The 15,619-nt window shown below is 26.6% G+C and overlaps 2 protein-coding genes across 2 annotated transcripts; one reads left to right on the forward strand and one right to left on the reverse strand.

Moving 5' to 3' along the window:
• Positions 1-1,316: 1,316 nt before the first annotated feature.
• Positions 1,317-4,544, reverse strand: OCT59_020138 (uncharacterized protein; the record flags this gene model as incomplete). The annotated part of the gene is made up of 7 exons (XM_066148978.1): positions 1,317-1,818; positions 1,899-2,106; positions 2,187-2,555; positions 2,649-3,020; positions 3,091-3,788; positions 3,863-3,985; positions 4,051-4,544. 7 exons carry the CDS (start codon positions 4,542-4,544, stop codon positions 1,317-1,319), a joined length of 2,766 nt encoding a protein of 921 aa, XP_065989934.1.
• Positions 4,545-12,205: 7,661 nt separating this feature from the next.
• OCT59_020139 (uncharacterized protein) lies at positions 12,206-13,751 on the forward strand (the record flags this gene model as incomplete). The annotated part of the gene is made up of 5 exons (XM_025309791.2): positions 12,206-12,787; positions 12,863-13,040; positions 13,121-13,406; positions 13,477-13,578; positions 13,643-13,751. 5 exons carry the CDS (start codon positions 12,206-12,208, stop codon positions 13,749-13,751), a joined length of 1,257 nt encoding a protein of 418 aa, XP_025189219.2.
• Between the last annotated feature and the right edge of the window lie 1,868 nt (positions 13,752-15,619).

The raw sequence follows: 15,619 nt of genomic DNA on the forward strand, positions 1-15,619 counted from the left end.
GGTTATAAAGCATAAACCATCCTGAGAGTGTTATGAGCACAGAGGAAGTCCTATAGAGTAGCATGCTATAGTTCTTTTCTGTCTCTTTGACCACATAATTTTAAGTGGAGTGAAGGATATATCTTTATTATGTGGTTCTGCTCGTAAAATTTTATTTTTAACAGCAGGTCCAAGTGAGTTCCCACTGTAAATTTTTGTGGGTAGTTGAGAATTAGAGTCATTTCCTTATTTAGTTAAAAGTTTATTTGATCAATGATTATTTAATTGTGATGTAATTTTGTGCTTTGCAACTAATAAAATGGTGATATTATTTGATATTTGTTTATATTTGGATACTCTGAGAAATGATAGACAAATATTATATAAAGAACAAATAAACAGACAAATGTCCATGTCTATTAAAATTTCTAATTCATTGTGTCAATGATTCCATCTCACTAACGCATGATACAATCTTAAAATTAACTTATTTCCTATAACTAATTTACTAGAAAATCATATATTATAACTTATAACACTATTAAAATATAATTCTTGAATAATTAATTATCTTCGATAAAAATATTTATAAAACTACCCACCTAAAAGCAGGATTTTTCTTGATTTTCGAGTTAACGGAACTGAAAATATTTTGAGACCAAATAAGGCCATACAAACTTGATTTTATGGTTTTCATAATATAAAAATTTCATCAATAACCCGGCAACCAGGCTTTTAATTTTTTTTTTCTAAAATTTTATATGCAAAATTTTTTTTCAATTTTTAAAAAATTCTCACCCGGCATAGTAATAATATAAAAAAATTTTTTTTTAAGACTTAACAAAACTGACCCGGCCGGACTATGAAAACCATTTTTACCACTTTGTGTCGCCTAAATTCGATGATAAAGTATTTAATACTATTTATTTGCAACGGAATAGTATACAGTACGCGAAAAAATAATTACAATAATCAATAATTCCTGCATATAAATCCGTTTGGCAAATAATTTTACTGGGTTATACAGTAAACATATTTACTGTGTGTTAAGAAAAAAATTGACCTCCGAAAACTCTTTATTAAACCTTCAATAATGCATCAATTTTAACATAATATAACTTGTCTGAAAGCTTAAAACTAGAGCTTACCAAAAAGAAAAATATTTATTGTTGGGTCAGAGAAATTAATGATTATCATCTTTTTCATATTCATCCAATAAACGATATTCAAAAAAAAAAACAAATACATTTTTATGGCACAGTCTGAAGTATTATATTTTATTAAATTGATGGTAAAAATAATATCATAATTTACATATAAAAATCTGTAGTAAAATGCTAAACATTTGACCTAATTGATCTTATAGAACCGGCTGATAAATGTCTATTTCTATTAAAATCTATAATTTCATCATGCCGATTACACCATCTTATTAACAAGTGAAACGATCTTAAAATTAGTTTATTCACTATAACTAATCCACCAGATATAATTACAAGTGATGGAATAAGATCATACGTCACAACACTATTATAGTATAATATCTGAATAATCAATTGTGGTATATCTTCAGCAAAGATATTTATGAAACTACCCCAAAGTATAATATTTCTTGACCTTTGTGATAATGGGGCTGAAAATATTTTGAAACCAAATAAATTTGATGTCAAAGTATTTATTGCTAGTATATCAATGGCTGAAAATATTGTACAAATTGACAATAGTGTTGGAAGCTCTGAAAACCAAGTAAAGAACATTGGATTCATAGCTACTTCAGACAAAAGAATATTTATAGCCAATAAGAAGCTGACTACATGTGGAACAACAAGGAATACCATACTAAATAATAATAAATAAGAAAATTATTAATGAATCTTTGAAATAATAAAAATAACATAACATTAAACAAAATTTCTTACTTTGGAATTACCAAGTGTGGAGTATTATTAACCCTTGATAATGTGAATATTAAATCCACAGCAAAATCCTGCATTATTAATGCAGTCTCAAATATGGCAATATTTCTTCCTTCAGGGTTTTTCCAACGTGCCAAAAAATATAATATTATTAATATTACCATACTTACTAAAAATATTATAATTAGTGGCAAAAATTTTCCAAAATAACCTGTAAAATAATAGAATTAAAAATTTAATGAAATATTAATTATTTACAAATATCAAAAATATTTAATGAACAACACTTACTGGTTATTGTAAAGGATGCACTTTCATCAATTAATGAAGAATATTCATTATTAGAAAGTGCAGTAAACCTTTTTCTTTCAATCAAAGTGCCCAAATTATCAAAGATTGTTTTGGAACTTGGTTCCATGGCACTTTTAGCTTCATTTATAGTAAATGATAACAACACTTTTTTGGGGAAAGTGGGGTCATTTTGCCATTTACCATTTGTTGTTATCCTCTGTTCATCTACCGGAATTATTTTGGAAAATTCTTGAATTATATTGTTGAAAAACTCCGACTGATTTGTTTGAAGAAATTTTGAACTCCCTTCTTCATTCAATCGAAGTAACCCTGTGACTGAAGCTGAATGTTGTCCGGTCTTAAATGGCTCTAAATATAATAAAGAAGTATAAATTTTTTTATTTGATCAGTAAAAAATTAAAAAATTAAAAAATTAAAAATTAAAAAAAATATATATATTACTTGTTGAAATCATCCAAATTTTCTTATTAATTCCTAATAAAGGTTCATTTCTCTCTTGAGAAATGACAAAATTATTATTAATCACCACATTATAAGAGGAATTTGGCTGATTAAATGTACTACTGAAAATTGGAATATGCACAGTATGATTATCACTTCCAATAGTACATAGTTTGGAATCTCCTGAGATTGTTTGCCGTAATAATCTTGGCTTGGATGGGTCATCATTTAACTGAAATATCGAAATATTTGCAGTAGATAACCTTACTGGAATGCTATATTTAATTATAATTTCATTGATTAATAAAGGATCAATAACTTCATTGATAGCTGGCTTTGTTGATTCAATTGCAGGATTATCATATCCAGCTCCTATAAATCAAAAAATTTTTTTATTAAAAAAAAATAAAATTAAAAAGTAAAAAATAAATTAAAAACTTACCTTGATTATTCAATCTTAGTAAAGGTTTCAATAAAAATTCTAATTTATTACCAGTTTCCTTTACTCCCAATAAAGTACTATTTTTTCTGAAATAACTAATAATAACAAACTCTGGGCCAAAAGATCCCCCTGATTTATAATTTCCATTATTATCTAAAATATAAAAGTTCATTGCCTTTGTATTTGTATAATATTTTTCTACAAGAAATCCTCCATAAATTAAACTTGACAAATCAAAATTGCCTGTATTACTTATTTCTTTAGGGACCATACCAAATTGTACAAAGGATCCAGTTGTTAAAAATTCTAACTGATAATAATTCACTTCAGTTCTTGATTGATCCTTATTTGTAATTGTATTGTTTAATGATACAATACATATATATCCTGCATTATTGTTATAAAAACATGATTTAAATGCTATACTATTTAATTTTGTAGTAGTTTGGTAGATAAGAGAAGGTATTGTAGATGAATATGTTTCCTCTCTTAAAAATGAAACATAAATTTTCCAGTATTGAATATTTGGATCATTTGTTGCTGATGATCCCATTTCATCGTATTTTAGAATATATGCATATCCAATCCCTCCATCAACTAAACTAAAATTAAAACTATTTACAAAAGTATATGATAATAGGTTTGGTACACTAAACTCGCCACTTCCAAGTTCCACCACTTTTCCTGTTGTAATATCTCTAAAATAAAGATGAAAAAGTTATTCAACTGAACAATGAAATATTTAAAAAGTATTTACTTGTAAAATACTTACGGGGTACTAAGCCAATGCCATGCTGCTAATCCTCTTTTATCATGTTCTTCAATACGAATAAAACCTTTTCCCGATGTTCCACTATCTATAATATAGTCATTAACATTTCCTAAGTAGATTTCACTAAAAAAATAAAATAAATTATTATTGCCCTTTATAAATGAAGATACAACAACATCTAAACTTACTTTATAATCTCACTATTATAATTAATTATCAAGCCATACTTTCCCTTAACACCATTGTTTGATTTAACATAAATTATCATTATGTAATTATAACCTAAAGGTATATAAGTTATATTAATGGGGCAAACTGCTTCTGGAGGAAAAGTGTAATTAAGGTCTATATATGTTATTCGTCCTGTTCTTTCTATCAATCGTAAATGAAAATAAGGTAACATGCATGATGGATCTTCCTTATCTTCAAAGGCCATCCAAATCATCAAAGTACCTTCTGAAAGTGTGTAAGTTTCATATAGTTTAAGACCTTCTATAGGTTCTTCATAAGTGTACCATATATCTTGATCTGATGTATTTTGGGGTGGTGTATTTGGAAATGATGCATTTTGAGATAATATATCTCGAGATAATACATTTTGAGATGAAACAAGAAAGCAACAGATGGAGGTTAAATATATAAAGATGGTCAACATCTTTGCCAAATTGAACATTTTTAACATTTTTACTAGAGACTTGGTGGGTAATATGTGTGAAAAATGTGGAAATAAACTTAGAGACTTGAAAAATTTTAAATTTTTTACTCAGAGGGATTACAGAATATTTATATATGTTATTTGTCATTGTAATTTATTAACTAACTATTAATAACTTTTCTTTTAATCAAACATTTAGAATGTGTTTCAAAATAAAAAAATATATTAATTATACTACCAAATTTGTATTTCAAAAACTGATCTGCATTGTTTTATTCATATGTGTAAAAAAACGTGCAACAAATGTAATGCCTGAAAATTTTCTGACACTAATATTGTCCAATATAAACAAGTGTTTGGTATATATGCACATGCATAGTATCAAAGGAGTTACTAGTGAAACGTCCATTACATGCCTAATTTATGATGAATATAATTGTATGAAAATGATAATGATTTGCCTCATCATTCATCAAAATTTAAAATTAGGATCATATAAAAAAATGTGTAACATTAGCTTGGATTATACAATTAGATATGTATTAATTTTTATTTTTTTTTAATACATACTAGCAACAGCCCATTGCTTTGCACTGAGATCAATAAACTTGAACCATATAGTAAATTATGCACACAAATAATATTCTGGGGACAAGCTATATAATGAACAAAATATTAAATTCTTCAAATTTATTAAATTTATTATAGTTTTAGTGATAAAATTATGATATCACTACTGGCAGAAAAGCTGACAATTTTTGACATATATTATTACTCCTTTTCTATCACTCTGCTATGTTTTTATCTTTCTATGATTACTGGATACAAAATTGCGCAATAAACAAATGAATTATTCCTCATAGACAACTCTGATGAGTATTGCATAAAAGTTTGTCTTAATTTAGTGTAAAACAATGATAGAGAAACGGTAACACAGCATAAAAAATGTATTGTTAACGTTAAGGGCATCATTGTAACATGAGACATTCCTATTGTTTGATTTTCATGATCAACATAATCAACATCATTAATGGTTAAACCCAATCTATTTTAAGATGACAATCCGTATAAATTACGGAGGCATGCTACACGTTACAGTAATACAACTCAAAATTAACTTATACAGGGTAATCTAAATATGTAATAATTTACTAGAGACAATTTATTACCCCTATAAAAAATTTATTCCGTGTTTTTTTATTATTTCCGTAAATGTATCATATTCACGGAATTTATAGCCTCAAACATTGAAAATTATCCAAGTCGCTTAAGTTATTTTCCCGTAAATGTATCATATTCACGGAGTTTTCCAGAAATTACCAACGTTTTACATAATCAATGTTCTTATGAATAATAGTTAATGATGATATTACTATTAAAAATTAAAGTAATTATATTTACTTTATTATTACTGTCCAAGAAGAATTTAATAGTACTATTATTTAAAAAAACTTATAAAATATTTATATTATTAATAATTAAAATCGATGAACTGCAATAAATATATACTATTCCGATTTGCGTCAGATGACGCCGGCCTACATTATTTGCCCAATATTATAATGCCTTAAGTTGGTTGGCCAGCATTACTAGGCCAGCCATCAGATGACGTTACTGTCAGCTGACGCAAATCGCACAACATATATAACAACCAGTACGCATGTAACACCCTAATTTTTGTTATTATGATTGATATAATAAAAATTGTGACACAGCTTACTTATTGAATATATAGTATATATATATATATTAAAATCGGTTAAATTAATTTTAATTGGTTAAAATTGATGATTTTTAAATTGTAATTCCGGCCAAAATTTTCTTAATTCTGGCCAAATCCATAATTCCGGCCTAAATTTAATTAAATTTAGAAAAATACATGTCAAATGTAACATTATATTTATATAATATAACACTTTAATTTAAAAAGCAAAATAAACTTATTGATCATTTCTACAGATTTATTAAAAAAAAATTCATTACTCAAACTAAGTTTTCAAGTTGGATCTTCATTTGAAATTAATGTTTTTTTATATTACAAATAAAAGAAAATAAAGTTTCGAAAATCTATACCATTACGTAAAACATCAATAGCTTCACGAATATCAAACGAAAATTAACAAAATTCAATACACAATTAGTTTCGACCCCACTGAACAATTCTCACTTAATACACAAAGGCGATTCTCTTATAACAAAAGTACCTAAATTACGCTCTGAATGTATTAAATGAATAGATAATAAATGAACGTTAATATTTCCATAAGTACTGATTAAAAACTTATGAAAATTGAAATACATATGGAATCGACCTCATTGAACAATTATCACTTAATACACGAAGGTGATTATCTTATGACCAAAGTGTCTAAATTACGTTCTGAAGTAACTGATTGTGTGCAAAAAATTGAAATTAATTGTGTTATGAATAACATCAGTAGCTTCATAAATATTGGCTAAAATTTCGTATAAATTGAAATTCAAGTAGTTTCGACCTCGCTGAACAATTTACACTTAATAAACAAAGGCGATTTGCTTATGAATAAAGTGCCTAAATGCGCTCTAAAATTACTAAACGGAAAAAATAACAAATTTAATGTTATAAAAATACAAATAACTTAACAAACTATTAAATGAAATTTAATGAAAATTGAGTTGCAAGTAGTTTTGATATCGCTGAACAATTTTTACTTAATATATAAAGGTGATATGTTTATGTCAAAATTGCTAAAACTACTACTTTAAAAAAATTTGCGTACTTAAGAAATAATATAAAATTTTGATTTTTTAAAGTTTATGTAAAATCTGTTTGAATAACCAATATTGGAAGCTTAGAAAAACTTTCTTTTCTCGCAAAATTACATATATTTCTGTTGTTAAAACTACATTTTTCTTCTTACCTTTAAAAGGATCTCAAAAAAAGTGTGTTTTTTAAAATAAACTTCATGTATATGTAAGAAAAAAAAATTATTAGTAAAACGAAAAACTAATTTAAGAAACTGATAGAGCACATGATAATCTATTAAATTACTTTATTTGGTATGGTGTTGTATATTATAATTGATGATTAATTGTTAAATGATGTAATTCAATTATGGTTACACAAAATTTTATTATTATAAAATTGATCTACATGTTACATGCGCGGTGACTGATAACTTGTAAATCCATCATAATTTATATATCGCACAATCTCGCTTTCATGGTTCCAAACTCGTGAAGGAAAATGAAAATGAGAAAAAAGAATAGTATCCTTTGGGTTTCATTTTGATAATTTCTTTTATTATTTTTATTATGGAAAATCAATGATTGACATCCACGTGAGCACGAACCTTGCTGTATTAACGATTGCGGTAATCGGCATGTACAGTATAAAATTTCCGAATATTTTTAAAATTCAATAGCTCCATCAATTCACATGTACACAGTAAGACTGGCTTGAGAACCTTTCTTTTGCGCTTAATTTGATTGAACACATGTTCCCTGAGAGATAAGACATCTTTTTATATCGTGAAATCGATGCGGACTTTATTCTGATTCAAAAAAATAGACGATAATGGTCTACAAATTATTAACCAAATATAACAAATATAAGCTATTTATTTGCCTCATATTTGGAAAATACATTAGTACGATTAAGACGTTCATTTGAAGAAGATCTACAATTTGTTAATGGTAAATAAATGAATCTGAACTTTATTTTATCTTATCTTTACAACAAAAAATTGAATAAAAAGGGTGAGAAAAAGAATATGAAAGGAAACGAACCAATGAACTTTATTTCACAAAGAATCATCAATGAATTTTTAAATAATGGGTTATAGTCGAAGGATCATTCATCATAAATATTATTTATTATTACCAATGAAAGAACTACTAACGAATAGTGTATATATATATCCCTATAAAAATTAATTGTCCGTAAAATGTAATAGTAAATAATTGATAAATAATGGTCATATAGTTGTCTAGTAATTTAACTATTTTATATATGTATTTTAAACGTTAAATATACGGAAAAATGAGCCCATCCGTTTTATGTTTGAAATTTAAATGTAAATTATTTGTTTATTAAATGTACTATTCTCACTAACCCATTCAATCAGTTATTCATCTGTATAATCTACATCCTTATCTATTACATAATAAGTAGTTTTAATCTGAAAAAACCCTACACAATGGTCTATAGCAAATGCATCAATGAATTCATGCGCTCCAAATTTTTGAAATGAAATAAGACCTGCACTATCTTCTCTAACATCTGCAGTCTAATGAATATATGCTAACATATAAGTTACTTTGTCAAATTCGTAAGCAAGATAATATTCAACCTGTCCATAAAATTTTTTCAATACAAATTCTGGTGTTTTCCGAGGAAATGAAGACCATCTATCCACTTCCATAATTACCTATAAATTTATCATAGCAGATAAGATTAATGATAACAATTTCATAACATAAATTAATATAATAATACATGTACCAAAACTGAGTAATTATTGCGAGCCCAATCTTGATTTTGTCTTGCCCATTTGGATCCAATCTGATGGCCCTTTTTTGTCTGTAGGCGTCCATATTTCATGCCAAATGAAGAAAAGGACTATGAATTAAAAAAAATAAATTATTTGATTAAAAAAAAGTCCTTTAAACAAATTTTCACATATAAAATTTGAAATTACCATTAACTTTCGGCCTCTAACATTGTGAGTCGTGGAAAAATGCTCTTTAATTTTTTTTAATTCTGACTGCCTAAGATTATGCCTTTTTGATGGAGATCGCAATACTTCTTCAGAATCAGGTTGAGAATATGCAAGATTATTTGAATTGTGCTTGACTTCTTGTAAAGGAAATATTGCTGTATGCATATTTTGATAAAATTGTAAATGATTGAACATTTCCCATACGTGTATATTGTTAATTATATTCTTGTAAGGGTGTAACCGTGAACGAGCTAAAGGAAGTAACATTCCACAGACTCTTTCAATCGGAAATTGCCATGTAGCCCAACATGGACCTGTGTTTTCTATACTATCGGCAATATGTAAAAGGTTGTGAAAGCATAATTTCATTGTACTTAGCCACTCTTCCAAACTTTGATAATATTCTCTAAAATAAAAAATAAATTAAATATCAAGACTATACTATACAATTTGAAATTAAATTGATAATAAACTACTTACTTTTCATAATAATCATAAAAAGGCTGAAATAAAAATCTAATATCATTTATATCTTGAGATGTTAATGATAATTTTTGACATAAACGTACAGCATTAACAAATTTTGCCCATCCTTTGTAATGTTTCTGTGGCATTCTACCTTTCAAAAGAGGCAATGAATACATGGTAATCCAGGCAGCCCATTCTTTAGCTTTATAACCTTTATGGTATAATACTATATTGCGTGGTGGTCGTCCAAAACAAGTTGGAAACTCTTTCCGTGCTTGATGCATTTCTTCACCGATAATCTTCCATTCAGATTGGCTAAGAATATAATCACCAATATTTTGATCACTATTATCATTAAAAAAAGTTCCAGTCCATAATTTAAACATGTAATAGGCAATATTCTCATATATAAGATGCATTAGATCAATCGGAAAAGAATTTGGAAAATGAATTGCTTTAAGGTTAAAGAGTATACTACGCCCTTTTATTCCTTATAAATAAATAATTATTAAAATTACTAAAACAATAAAATTTAATTAAGAGTTATATATACCAAATTCAGTTTCTAATTCTTTTCTTTCTCTTTTTGAATTTGCTTGGTTTAATTGAAAAATTCGATCTTTAAACTGCCTATGAGTTCGCAAAGGTAAATTTTCAGGATCATATCTTTCATATTCATTTTCTTTTTCCATAGGTGGTTTAGTAGGAAAATACACATGATTTAAGTAAATACCACGAATATCACAAAACCGGCACCCCTTATATGAATTATGGCCAGTTAATTGCATGAGTTTGGTCAATCCTGGAGTATCACCTGACCATGATAAAATATGGGCATGTAATAAAAATGTTTCATTTTTTAATCCGTCATAGCAATCTATCCCATCTAAAAGTAATAAAATATTACTAAATATTATAAAATCAAAAAATTTAAATCAAAGAAAAATTACCTTCCAGTTCTTTTAATTCTTTAATTATAGGATACATAAATGAATTAAAGTCTTTGGGTTCTTTTGGGCCTGGAATAATTGCTGCTATTAAGAGATTTTCTTTTTTGACACGTTCTTCAGGACATATATTGGCATTAATTATAAGGACAACCCAGCAATCATCTGTTTTTTGTTGAAAGATTTGGTAGCCATCAACAGAACCCATTAATGCAACATCTCTATCATCTTCAAAATATCCATTAGATAAAAGTTTTTGGTATCTAGCGCCATCAAATATATCTCCAATTATTCCATCTAAACCAAATCCTTGATGACTTGTATAATTTGCACGATATCTCAACTCTTTGGAACGTTTTGGATCTTGATATTGAATTCTAAGACGGTCTTTAATGGAAAAAAAGGCCATTTGTTGTCGTGAAACATGTTTTCTAGTCTGAAATCTTGATGTTTGACAATATTCACAAAAATCATTGTCTTTATACTTTCCTGTATAAGCGCAACAAGAGTTGATACAAGTATCTACCCATGTAGGTTTTATTGGAACAATTGATTCTAGTGTTTTTTTAACTTGAAATAAACTAATATCATTACCATTAACTGCTACCATGGTTTGATGAAATGCATTATCCGTTAAGTTACACTGAGATTTAACTCGAAATAATCTTAAAGCACAAATTAATTCTTCAGTTAATTGTATCTCTCCTTCAAAATCTAAATTAAATAAATGAATTAGATTTGAGTAAATATTTCAAATTATTTAATCCTTATATATTTTTTGTACCTGAATTATCTGCAGAAGATTCACTTAATTCAGAAAGTTCATCGGTTACATTTGGAGATAATTCTTGCTCTATATCAGACTCATCAATATTAAAAAAACAATCATCTCGTCCAGAAGATAAATTTTCCATATTATCCAATAAACTTGATGATTCATTTAATCCATTTTCTTCCGGCCTTTAAAATTGTATTTTATTAAAAATTAAAAATTGAAGTACTAAAATTTATTAAAAAATATACCTATCGATACTTGTAGATATAATATTAGCTTCAGAAGCGTTAGAATGCAAAAAATCAATATTTTCATCTTGATCCATAAGAATAGAAGATTCACTTTCAGAACTAGAACGTATATCTGAAATACTTAAACTTGAGGTTGTTGAACTTAAAGTTGAGTTTATTTCTGCTGTTTTTTTTTCTTGTTTGCGATGTCTAGTTCTTGTAGATTTTGAAATTAAACATCCAACTCCTTCAGTGTCATTTTGACGACATTTTAAACATGTACAAAGAACTTTTTTAGATGTTTGATTTAACATGTTTAATATAAATTCAATCCAATTGAAAAAACAAACAATTTGTTAAATAGCTTAATTGTCTTACATATTTATACTTAAATGTATATAATTGACTTAAATGATAAATATTACAATATTATGATGTAATACACTTATCTATATATATACCTGATTAACTTTACATTAACTTTTTAAAGATATAAATACGTAAAGTTTAAGTAATCTTTTCAAACTAATTAAAAAACTACTAATTAATTATCTTCTTAATTATAAATATGTCCAAAAATATCATTCAAAAATATCCAAAAAAAAAATTTACTAAAGAGAGTTCAAAAGAGTTTGATAATAAAAGTGACTACAATTCTAACCTTGAAAGTTCAGATAATAATAATGATAATCAAAAAGAAGATATGTTATCAAAAATTTTAACTCGTATTACTGCCTTAGAAAATGAAAATAAGACATTGAAAGCTGAATTAAAAAATAAATCATCAGTTTCAAGTTCAAGAAATAAAGAAACTTCAAATATTATAAAGTCCGGTTCCAATAAATTTATTCAAAAAATGGATAGGGTGGTGCCTAAATTGACGTCCAAAAAGCATGCAGAATCCAGCTTAGAACAATCAAGCTCTGAACAAGAATCAGATAGTGATACAGAAGCAGAAGTATATGAAAAAGATATTTTACATAAAGATTGTAAGACTAAAGAAGACGTTTCACACGAAGATTGTATGACTAAAGATGCTTCACATGAAGGTTGTAAAATTAAAGATGATCTACCAATTCCAAAACCTGTCAACTTTACAAATTTGCATTCAAAATTGAACTTAGAAAAGAATGTATATCAAAGTTATAAGGTGAATTTAATAAAGTATAATATTAATTATCAAATATTAATTAATTGTTTTTTAATGTGTTTTTTTCTAATTTAGACTGCTTTCTATAACCTTGTTGATCGGCATACTTCTGCTGAAGTACAATATAAAAACCTTGATAAAAAAACTAAAGCTGGTATTATTCGCAAGTTTAAGAAAGATAATCCTCATTTTCCAAATTGCATTGGTGATTGGGCCTTAATATATCTTATGCGTCGTAAAATAAATTTTAATCGTATGTATTATATTACATAATTAATATTTTTACATTTGTAATAAATATAATTTACTAAATAATGAATTGTTTTTTCATAGGTGATAATATCCGCCGTCAGAATACGAACAAAAGGCGAGCTGTGAAAAATAAACCAGTTAATAAAAGACGTGCAAAAAATAATGTTATATACGCAAAAACACTTGGCAATAATACTGAAGAGCCTAAAATACAAGATACCTATCAGCAGTCTGAACAGTCTGAAGAAGATTTTAATAGTAATGACGAAGCAAGAAATTCAGAATGTGAAGATCATGAAAAGCAAAATGATGATGAGTTAGTACTACGTGATTCAACTAAATTTAATAAATTGGATGACTCTTCTGTGTATGTATAAAATAAATTTATTTGATTAATAATTAACTGGAATAATGAAGATATTTTCTTTAAATATTAGGAATGTCAAATCAAATCCACGACGAAACAATAGAAATAAAGAATCTATTGAAAAACAGCAAATTGAAAAACAGAATAAATTGCCAAATAAATCTTCAAATTCGTATGTATCTTTTAAATGTGTAATAAATAATTGATTTTATTAATATTTATTCTGTTAACATTAGAAAATCAACACCGCAGCCAACACTTCGTAGATCTTCTCGTAAAAGGACAAATGTTGAAAAACGTCCAATTGATGAAGGTAATAATTCAAGCAAACCTGCCAAAAAATGACAATATAAAAGGAAATAAAAGTCATAACTTTTACAATAGGAATTTACTATACATAAATTGACCTTATTATGTAACAATTGCATTTCGCATTATGTTTAAACATGTTATTTGAACGTTATTTGTACATTAAATTAGTGCTTGTTTATATTTACAATACAACTTACGAATATTCAATATTGCATTAAATAAAATTATGTTTAAATAATAAACAAATAATGATATTTCGAATAATATATGGTTAAATAACATTTTTTTACATATATTTTACGGAAATTGTGTTTTCATAGGGTATATTGATAATAAATAAAAATTGACCATCATGAACGAACCTCACAAGTGATCAAAATGAACAGGAAAATGAACCTTATTTATTTTAACCTAATTACATGCAGAAATTGGTTGGTCACTCACCCATAATAAATTTTAATGATAAAGTTTTAAGTTATCAAAAGAGAATTTAAAATTTTATAATTAAATAATTACATATTTGCGTTTATTAATGAAAGGAACAACCGCTCAGTCATTTATTCGAAAAAAAGTTGATTTGCGTGGATAAATTAAATGAATATTACGCTCGTAAATTTATAAATTAAAAGATGTTTTTTTTATGAGCGTACATCAGGAAATTTTTTGTGTAGAAAATATGCAAAATTTCGTGCATGAAAAATCTGTTTTGCACACCCTGAAAATGCACATTATTTGCATATTTAATATATATAATATGTATATTGAATAATTTTCTATGTGATATATTGTAAAAAATTTGCACAAAAAAATTACATATCTGATATACAGTATAATATTGTTAACTGCATAAATTTTGAGAAATATAAGTATTTGTGCAATATTGAATACCCTAAAAATTAGTGATGTAAGCCTTGATTATCAATGTGACGTCATCATTACTTCAATATGCACGTCTGAAATGTGTGCAGGTTGACGGCGCAGTGTGGCGCAGTAATTTCAAAAAGATTTAAGTTAAAGATTTTCTTTTTAATGTAAAGCTTTCAAATTTACACATTAGATGTATTTTCATCTGTTTTACAAAATTCACTTATAAATGGAAGGAGGTTTTGGAAGTAGATTTTGACTTTAGTATATAACAACCGATTTTATCGTCTTTGCCGATCATTTCCAAAATTGGATTTGTCGAAAGAACAGTTTTTGTTACTAAATAACTCGAAAATGGCCTTCTAAACCACCCGTATATGCTCTAAGTAAATTTGCAGAGCGGACAAAAATACACCTAATGCAGGAATTTAAAGGTTTTATTTTAAATAAAAAAAATTGCAATTTAATTTTTTTGGAAAAAATCGCAGCGCCACACTGCGCCATTAACCTGGCACACATTTCAGACATGCCTTCAATATTAATAATTTTTAAATTTATATTATTTTAATCTCTCTTTTATGCTTTAGAGAACCATAATTTTGTAATTTTAAAATAAAAATTTTCTACCAATAGATACTATAGTCTTGCTCCATGCATATGAATTTTTTGGTAATTACCAAGTTAGGTCTATGGCTTATTATTTCTTAGTTGACACAAATGTTCACATATTACAGCAAATTTGTTGCTTTAAAGTATATCAAATTTACAGTATTAACCATAGAGAAGTAAATCGTCAATACAGTACGTAGCCTTCTTTGGAGGAATGAAAAATTAAATGCTTGAGAAATTAAAATTTTGCGTGTTAGGTTATTTACAAATAGAACTATTATTATTGATAAATAAATAAATCAAGCGGTCATAATCAAATTATATTATATATCATTATTTATGCTTTAGAAAATCGAATTAAATGAACCAAAGAAACCATATAATTAAATTTGTTTTGTAGATTTTACATTCGGTAATTTAAAATAATA

This window comes from Rhizophagus irregularis, chromosome 3, assembly GCF_026210795.1.
Source record: "Rhizophagus irregularis chromosome 3, complete sequence".
Taxonomy (NCBI): domain Eukaryota; kingdom Fungi; phylum Glomeromycota; class Glomeromycetes; order Glomerales; family Glomeraceae; genus Rhizophagus; species Rhizophagus irregularis.